We start from the raw sequence: 8,700 nt of genomic DNA, 5'->3' as shown, positions 1-8,700 counted from the left end.
GAGAGCTGGCTCCGGGCACGCGGGGATGGGAGCAGATGAGCCATTTGCCTTAATTACTGGTATCAAAAGCCCGGGCTGCAGCTTAGCCTGGAAATAAATACCGTTAATGTGGCGGTGCGGGGGGTGTGTGCTGATGCATGGCGCAGCCGGCGGGGTCCGCGGAGCTGCTCCCCTCTGCGGCGGGGCTGCTGCCGGGCGCAGCCCTTCCCGCCGGAGCCGCATCCCGGCTCGCCGGAGCCGCTTTCCCTTGCCGCTTCTGGGCACGTATCCGGGCACGTGTCCGGGCTCAGCCCTGCAGCAAATGTGGCAGCGAGCGGAGCTGCCGAAGCTGCCGGGTGCAGCCCCCGGGCCGCGCGGGCTCCGCTCTTCCTCCTCCTCTTCCTCACCATCCTGCTTTCTGCGCTGCCCCCTCCACTCTCCGCGGGTAAGCGGAGGAGCGGGTGGGATTGGGGCAGCGCGGGGGGGTGCGAAGCACCTTGCAGGGGGCCGGGAGCGTTTGCTGCACCCACTGCACCGCTGCGGCCGCGGGAGAACGTGCCAGAGCCCCCGCTGGAAAAGCGGGAAGGGGGATGGATTTATGGATCTGACTGTGCCGAATTTCTCTCCACACCTGACTTTGGAGTGACTTGGGGAGCYGAGGAGGGGACTGTCCACCCGGACGAGCCCCAGCGATTCCAACACAGTGCCTGGGTCCCCAGAGCGTGAGCGTTCCTCTTGACCACAGTGCCACTGCGGCTGGTGCTAATTACCTGGTGTTAATCACTAATTAACAACTGGGCGGTTGCAGCAGAGCCATGGGCAGGAGCGCAGGGTGCTGCCCCCTTCCCGGGGCAGGGTGAGCGGRAGCTTGTGGGCACCCATGGGTGCCTGGCACCTCTGTGGGTGCCTGAGGCTGCAGCAGCTGCCGAGTGCCCTGGTGCCGGAGCCTCGGGCCGTGTGTGCCGGGAGCGGTTGCTAAGCAGCCTGTGGATTGGCACCGTGGCTCAGCCGGCACCGGAGCCGCCGCAGGAGCGGCCCCCGAGCGCCCGGGGCTCGTGGCGTCGCGCCGCTGCAGCAGCGGCGGCGCCCGGGGCGCCGAGGCCGCAACACGGGCGGTTTCCAGCGCGCTGGGAGCTGCGTCGCTGCGGGCCCTGCTGCGTTTTACGATTGCACCTTTTCCCTCGGGTGCCCGACCCGGGAGGATCCCGTGGGTTGCAGGGCCAGGTGCCGCCCTGCGTTTCCTGCAGCCGCAGGTGCCACCGTGGTCTGTCTGCAGGCTGCGGTTTAKCCGCGGGTTGCAGCTGCCCAAGGCGCTGGTGCCAGGGGTGCAGGAGGAGGCGCCGGGCGCTCCCTCTCGACGGTAGCTTTCCCAGAGCCCACGTTCCTGCAGTGCCGGCACGAGTGGAATGGGATCTGCTGCCATCCAGCTCCCGAGCTCCCCATCTCGGGCCAGGAGCGGAGGGCCAAGGGAAGGGCCCTTGGGACCTGCCTCTCCRTGCTGGAAACATCCGATGCCCACAGATGACTCTTTGCACTGCTGGTTGTACAAGCACGTGCTGACCGAGAGCTCTCTCCTTTCTTTTTGCCTTTTTATTCCTTTTTTTTTTTTTTATAAGTATCTCATGTGGGCTCTTTTCCAAAGTGCAATCCGTAACGCTTTTCCTGAACTTCCCAACATGCTTCCCGTGCCAGGCAATGCAAAGCAGGGCGGCTGGGAAGCGTGCGGCTCCCCTCGGCATCGCAGCCCCGCTCGGGCTCCGGCCGCTGCTCCCACGCAGGGGCTGCCCCAGAAAGCTGCATTTTGTGAGCAGCTTAACGGCCTCGGGCTCTGTCAATGCAAAAATTACCTCATCATTGGCACGGGCAGGTGGTGGCGAGCAGCAGCCTTCTTCAATATTTAAGAAAGCTGCATTGCAGAGCTGAGGCGGCTGGGCAGCGAGGCTGCGCGCCGGGCGCCGCGCTGGGCACCGGGCGCCTCCGCGTGTCCCCGGGGCGGCCCCGCCGCGTTGGCTTGCAGGCTGCTCCAGCGGATYCCTGTTTGTGGCTGCCATGGGCAGCTGCAGCGGGTCTGTCCGCCCGTGCCGGGCGCTTCGGTGCCAGTTGGCAAGCAGGGCACGGCCGCATGCAGCCCGGGAGCCGCCGCGCCGAGTGGAGCCTCTTTGGGGACGGCCKGACGCGCCGTGGGGCTGCTGGTGTCCCCGCAGCCGGCAGCTCCAGCAGGGATTTCCGAAGGAAGGTGGCAAAGCTGCTCCAGGGGCAGGTGGCTCTTGCCCGCCACGTCGGGAGCTGTTTTTGTGCTGGGGTTTTGCACGAGCCGCTCCGTCCTGCTGGACCCTTCCTGCCGGGAGGAGCTTGGCCAGGGGATCAGCCTGACTCGTCCGTGCGTGGGGCTTATCCAGGGGGTTTTCCTCTGCCAGAAAAGCTGGGAAACAAGGAGAGAGGTGTCGATCTTGGCTTGGATTTGATCCACCAGGAGCTTCTGCCTGCGGGCGAAGCTTCACAGTGGCAGAGCCGCCGGGGCCACTTTGCTCCTCGCCAAGTGCCCTGCACGGGCCCGGGCGAGCGGAAGCGCCGYGGAGCAGCTCCCTGGGATCGCCGGCCTCTCCGGAGGCGGCGAGGGAGGCCGGGCCTCGAGCYGGCAGCTCCGTGGGGCAGATTAGGGCGCCACGGGAGCAGGCGGCGGCTGGTGCCAGCTCCGGCCGTTGCAGCCTCCGGCTGTGGCACGCGAGCAGCCCGCTGCAACCTGCGCCCGTGTCCGCAGGTGGCCGCGGCGGCCGGCGATGACGGACGCGGTGCTGGGCGGCAGCGCGGACCCGTGGATGTGCCCCAGCGAGCGCGCCATGTCCCTGCGAGCCAGGTAAGGCCGCGGCGCCGGCGGCTCCCCCGGCGCCACTTCCCGCCTCATCCCTCTCCCTGTCTTTCCATGCTTCCCGGCTCATCCCTGCTCCTCTGCCCAGCAGCGAGAAGGAGCCGTGAGTATCCCATGCGGGCGCTTCACGGTGCCCGTGGCGTTCGGTGACCCTGCAGCCAGGGCTTGGGAATGTGCTGCAGATCCCTGGGGGCTCCGTCCCCGCTCACGGGTCCCTCCGGCCGCAGGCTCCCGGCGGGATGGGCGGCCCGGGGCGCACAGCCGGAGCGGGCGCGGAAGGGCGAGGAGCTGACGGATGAGGAGAAGGAGATCATCAACCGCGTGATCGCCCGCGCCGAGAAGATGGAGGAGATGGAGCAGGAGCGCATCGGGTAAGGCCGCGGCCCCGGCCGGCGCCCGTTCATCGCTCCCGCAGCCCAAACCGAGCCCCCTGCTGCCGGGGATTGGGGAATAACCGGGGATTGGGGAATAACCGGGGATTGGGGAATAACCGGGTTCCGCTTTCACTTGAGATAGCTGTGAAGTTGCTGCGAGTGGCAAACCCAGCTTTGCAGCGGGCCCTTCTCAAAGAGGGCTTCCCAACGACCTTTCCCGGCTTTGCTCCTGGCTTTTTGCATTAGGCTCATGCAGGCTCYGGCTCTGGGTCCTTCCTGTCCCGGAGCCCCATCCGGAGCAGCCCCACGTGGCTTGGTCGGATGCAGCGACTGGTGCCCGGCAGGTGCTGCAACCACCGGGGCTTTTCTGGTCCCCTGGCAAGAAAACACAAGGAGACACATTAAAAGAAAAGAATTTGGTTAATATAAATGTAAATATAGCTTAAACAAAGCACTGGTGCCTTCCAAAGGCGAGGAGGGTACCTGGAGCATTCCTTCCCTGGCAGCCCTTCCGTGCCGCTCTGCCGGCGCGCGGGAAGGAAGCGATGGTGTTCGTGAGACGCCCTTTGCGCAGCGGGACGTGGTGCCGGATGAGCCGAGCGGGGGACGATTCCCGGCGGCGGGAGACATGAGCCGGGTGCCGAGCGGGGCGCGGGCCGGCGGCAGCTCCCGGCCTCTCCGCGGACTCCAGGCGCTCCGCAGGGTCTCGGCTGCCTCCCTGCAGCACGGAGGGCTCCCCGGAGACCTTCCTTCCTCCAGCCTTTGGCCTTCAGTTACCTGCACAGGGCCAGGGGCAAAAATCCCATCCGAGTTTTTAGCGGTTTTAATTATGCTTTTTAATCTCTAGCTCAGCTTTTTCTCCTTGTCTTTTCATGCCATTAAAAATCACTTTATTATTCAGACCTTTAAGGCACACCATTTCCCCCCGGACACAAGTCGCCGCTTAATTCCGGAGTCGGCTGCTGACCTCTTTTGTGTTTTACTTTAATGTCTCTCTCCCGTATAAACTGTGGCTTGATCCCGTCCTCGCAGGCCCTTCTCCCTGGCACCTCTTTTGCAGCGTGTGCTGCACAAGATGTCCTTCCTGATGCCACCTGTAACCCGCTCGCTCGCGTTTCTGCAGCGTGGCCTGAATGTTTAACACGCGGCGCTGGCTCCTGGAGCCCTGCAATGGCAAGCGAGGGCTTAGGTGGTTAATTTGGATGCAAACCACAAGGATGGGCTTGAATTGCAGCTCCTCACACCCTTCTCCCAGGAAGGCTTTTGAAGCAGAAGGCAGCCTGGTTTCTTTAGCCCGATAAATGCTGCAATTAGGCACGTGCGCTTCGTGCTGAGCCAGTGGTGCAGCTGGGGGCCCGGCCCTGCTGCTCCCCCCGGATGAACACTCCGGTGTCCGGGCTCCTTCCTGGCAGYAAATGAGGGCCGGGGAACGATTCTGCAGCGAAATAACGCAGCGCTTGAGATGCAAAGGCGTTTCTCCTTCCTGCTTTGATTGTGCCATTTGTTCTAGTTTCTATAATCAGTGTGTTTGGGCTTGCAGATTGCCAACGGGGAGCTGCCGAGCGCCCGCAGCGCGGCGGGGGCCGCGCTCCTACGTGTGCTGCGCTGGTGGCAGGATGGAGAGCCGTGACTCTCAATAAACGCTGCTTTTTTTTTCCCCTGGAAAGCCCATTTTCAGGTAGAGAAGGGGAATGGCCCAGAGCTGCAGCAGCGCAGAGCGTCGCAGAGCCGCCGCTTGCTGCCGGAGCCGCCAAAACGCATCGCTCCCATCTCCGTGCGGTTTTCCCTCCTCATCCATAACCCCGGGAGAGGCTTCCCACCAACAGCCCTCCTCCAAGGAGGGATTCTGCCCTAGGGGTCTTTGCCAGAGCGGGGCGATCCCCGGGCCCGGGTGGCGCGGAGCCGCGTGCCGCCGGCGGCAGCCTTGGCTGCGGCGCACGGAAAACGCTCCGCAGGTGCCGGCAGCAGAGGCCTCGCGGATTTGAAGCTGTCATAAGGCATGTGGGAAACTGTCTTTTAAACGTCTTGCTTTCTTTTAATGCCTGCCGTGTTCGCAGCTTTGTCAGATTTGGGTCACGCTGCGACGGGAGGGAGAGAGGCCCTGCAGGCGAGATTTTCTCCAGTTCTCCCCTGTGCGGTTGCATGGTTTTTTTCCTCCTTCCTTTCCTTCTCCTTCCTTTCTGAATAGCATAAATAATGCATTTTTTTCCCCATTCTGGTGCTATTTTTAGGGCTGGGATTTTGGGCTAACGGACTGTATAATTCACCAGCAGATCTCCTGCGCTTGGCAAGCAACCTGCTCCCTCTGGATGGGCTCCACAAGCTGCTTTTGCGACTGCTCTTCTTTCAGGACTTGCTTAACTGGTTTCCTTTATGTTTTTTTAAAACCCTCCTAGTAAACAGCTGTGTTTGTACAGTCGGTTCTCGGGTGGGCTTTTTGCATCTACCTCAAAGGGCTAAGAATATCCATAAAGCCAAGCCGTTTTGTTATTAGAAAGTGAGAAAAACAATTAATTTGCTCGGTCTCCTTGGCCAAACCCATCCTGGGTCTCTTCTCACCCAACTCCAGTGCCTCATTGAGGTTGGAGTGGGGAAAAAGAAGCRGTTTCATGGATGTCAAAGGCTACTTTGCAGAAGAGGGGGTGACTTTGGAGCCTCGGCGCGCGGGAGCGGAGCCGGTGAGGCTCCTCCTTCCACCGGGAACTGCAGGTGGAATGGGGATAGTGCCTGCTGGCGGGATGCCGTGTGTCACGGGCACCGTGTGTCGTGGTACTCCGCGGCACGGCGCTGTGTGGCGACACCGCGCTGCTCCCTCCGTGCCAGGCGCCTCATGACCCGCCTGGAGGACATGCGCCGCAGCGTGGCCGGCGACGGCGTGAGCCGCTGCATCCTCTGCGGGGAGCAGCTGGGGCTGCGGGGCTCGGCCAGCGTCGTCTGCGAGGACTGCAAGAAGGTGAGGGGCGCAGCGGGGCACGGGCGGGCGGGCACCGCGGGCAGCGCGCGGCCACGCGGCGCTGTGCTCCCTCCGCAGAACGTGTGCACCAAGTGCGGCGTGCAGAGCACCAACAGCCGGCCCGGCTCCATCTGGCTGTGCAAGATCTGCAGCGAGCAGCGGGAGGTGAGAGCGGCGGCGGCGGCGAGCGGGCACCACGTTGCCCCGCGCGCCCGTGCCCACGTGGCGCTGTCCCCGCAGGTCTGGAAGCGCTCGGGCGCCTGGTTCTTCAAGGGCCTGCCCAAGCACGTGCTGCCGCAGCCCATGCCCRTGAGCAGGAGCAAGGCGGGGACGGGCGGCGAGCCCGGCCTGGCTGAGCCGCAGCCCAAGCCCGCGGCCCGCGCGCCCGCACCAGGTAGGTGAGCGCAGGTGGCCGCCTCGTCCCGGGCCGAGGGACCCTCCGGGGTGCAGCCGCATGGAGGGTGTCCCCGCGCGGCGGCTCCTCTGAGGGCTCGGATAGGGGTGCGATGGGTGCTGCTCGCTCCCCTGTGCGGGTGTTTCACTGCCTCTCGCTTTCTGTTCGTGCTCCCAAGGCCAGGCCGGCGCCGGGCCCCCGGCTGAGCCGGACTCCTACGGTAAGGACGGAGGTTTGGTCCCCTCGCCTGCAGTCCCGGTGCTCCCCGTGCTCTCCCTTCCCTCCGGGATGGTTTTGGTGGATGCTGCTGGGGGCGGGTGGGATCTGCAGGCATTCATCTGCCAGGGCTCGGGGCTCGCAGGAGCCAAATACCTCCATAGGTGGGAAAAAGAGGCCTTTCTAAGGAGGTGCATGCGGGAGAGGGGCTTTTCCAAGCCTCTGGAACAGGCAGCCTCCCTTCCCCCCGGGATCTCATCCCGGGCTGGGGGATGTCAGTCCCTCCTGGGCAGGCGGCTGCGGAGCTGGGCGTCTTTCCGCTGACGAGAGCTGGGGAGTTATTCTGGGGCCTTCCCACCTCCCGCACGCCTCCGGAGCTGTTATTCCCCGCGCTGATTTGCATGTTCTCTGCTGCATTTTCCTGGCTATTTAATGACAGACCTTGGAAAACCTCCCCGGGAGCTTCGGGGGGTCCGTGAGCAGTGGGTGCCTGGGGCAGCCGAGCCCTTGGTGCGCTGCTCCGGAGCCCTGGGGTTGCCGAAGCGGATGGCGTTTGAGCATCCAGGGCTCCGGAGCAGCAGCTGCTCCCGCTGCCCCTGCCTGGAAACCTTCCTCCTCCTCCTCCTCCTCCTCTGGATGCTTGAGCACAGCTGCAGTGGTGCCTGGGGCCGCAGCCGCGCGCCCGGGGTGTTGCAGCGCGGTGCAGCAGCGCGGCGGCTCGCAGAGCGATGCCGTGGCAGGCACGAGAGTGGCGGGCGGCCCGCGCGGCCGCGTTCGGTGCGCGCCGCAGGCCAGCGGTGGCCGTGGGGTTTTTCTCTGCGTTTTCTGTGCGGTTTTTCTCTGTTTTCTGTGGGGTTTTCCTCTGCGTGCCGATGGCCGCGGCGCCCGGCCGAGCCGGGCCTGCTGCCGGTGCAGGGATCGTGGGCAGCCTCCTGCTGTGCCCAGGGACAGGCGGCATCTTCCCGCGCAGCRGGGCGAGGGGAAACCGCTTAATTAAGGCTCCCTCGAAGCACAGGGGGAGCTGGTGCTGTCGAGCTGCTGGCCYTTAAAGCCTGGCTTTATTAAACCATCCAGCCGGGCAGGCTCTCACAGCTCCGCAGGCTGGTGATCCACATGCTCATAACATGCCAGCGATTCTTCCTAAGGCTCCCAGGGAAATATATTACACCGCTTTTGTGAGTGGCAAGGCCCAGGTTTCCCAAGCCTGCTTCCCCACCAGGGCGTTTTCATCCCCCCGCTGCATCCGCAATCTGTTGCGTTTCTCTTGCTCCTTTGCGCCCGGCGACCCCGCGAGCGCAGTCAAGGAGAAATCTCCCATTTGTGGCAGCACAAAGATTTATAGCTGCCGTTCCCGGCGCGCGCCAGGTGAGTGCCGGGCCCTTTCGCATCGCTTCGGCGGGTTGCAATTTGTCACCGAGAAGTGGGCAGCAGCAGCCTCGCGCGTGTGGCCGCGGYTTATGCGCTGGGGCCACCCGCTGGATGGTGCAAATGGAAGGCAGAGGCAGCTGTCGTTGTTGTCGCTCTAATAAATGGGAGATGATGGGGACAAAACGGGAAGATGTGAGGTCCCCATCGTGGCTGCGATTCCCTGCGGTTTTGGGGGCTGTGGAGCAACTTGCTGCTGCAAGTTTGTCCTGGTGCAAGGTGCCTCTTTCCCTGCTGCTCGGCTTCCCCTYGGTTTTCCTGGCCGTGCCCGGTGCATGGTGCTGCCCTGCGGGTACTGAATGCCTTGCAACGTGCAGAGCTGCAAGGCCTCCTCCTCCTGGGTGCATGGAGCCACTCAAGCCACCCCTCTGGGCCAGTTTCATGCAAGCAAAGCCACCTCATAATTCTCTTATTGCTTCCCCCCAGGCAGCGAGGCCGCGCGGGGCGGCTCGCCGGCGGCCGCGCGCAAGGCGGCGGAGGGGCGCGCGGC

At 64.1% G+C, this 8,700-nt stretch overlaps 1 protein-coding gene across 1 annotated transcript in view; it reads left to right on the top strand.

Moving 5' to 3' along the window:
* Window positions 1-3,105: 3,105 nt before the first annotated feature.
* RPH3A (rabphilin 3A) overlaps window positions 3,106-8,700 on the top strand; it is a 17,095-nt gene continuing 11,500 nt past the window's right edge. Inside the window, exons 1-5 of the mRNA XM_026036712.1 lie at window positions 3,106-3,219; window positions 6,046-6,175; window positions 6,254-6,340; window positions 6,416-6,569; window positions 6,748-6,789. Of these exons, the coding sequence (XP_025892497.1) occupies window positions 3,191-3,219; window positions 6,046-6,175; window positions 6,254-6,340; window positions 6,416-6,569; window positions 6,748-6,789 (442 nt within the window). The 5' untranslated portion in view covers window positions 3,106-3,190. The remainder of the gene's footprint in view (window positions 3,220-6,045; window positions 6,176-6,253; window positions 6,341-6,415; window positions 6,570-6,747; window positions 6,790-8,700) is intronic.

The sequence above is a fragment of the Nothoprocta perdicaria genome, unplaced genomic scaffold (assembly GCF_003342845.1).
Source record: "Nothoprocta perdicaria isolate Ctin4 unplaced genomic scaffold, notPer1 scaffold_185, whole genome shotgun sequence".
Classification (NCBI taxonomy): Eukaryota; Metazoa; Chordata; class Aves; order Tinamiformes; family Tinamidae; genus Nothoprocta; species Nothoprocta perdicaria.
The sequence above is the reverse complement of the archived record's forward strand: the minus strand, read 5'-3'. Positions and strand labels throughout refer to the sequence as shown.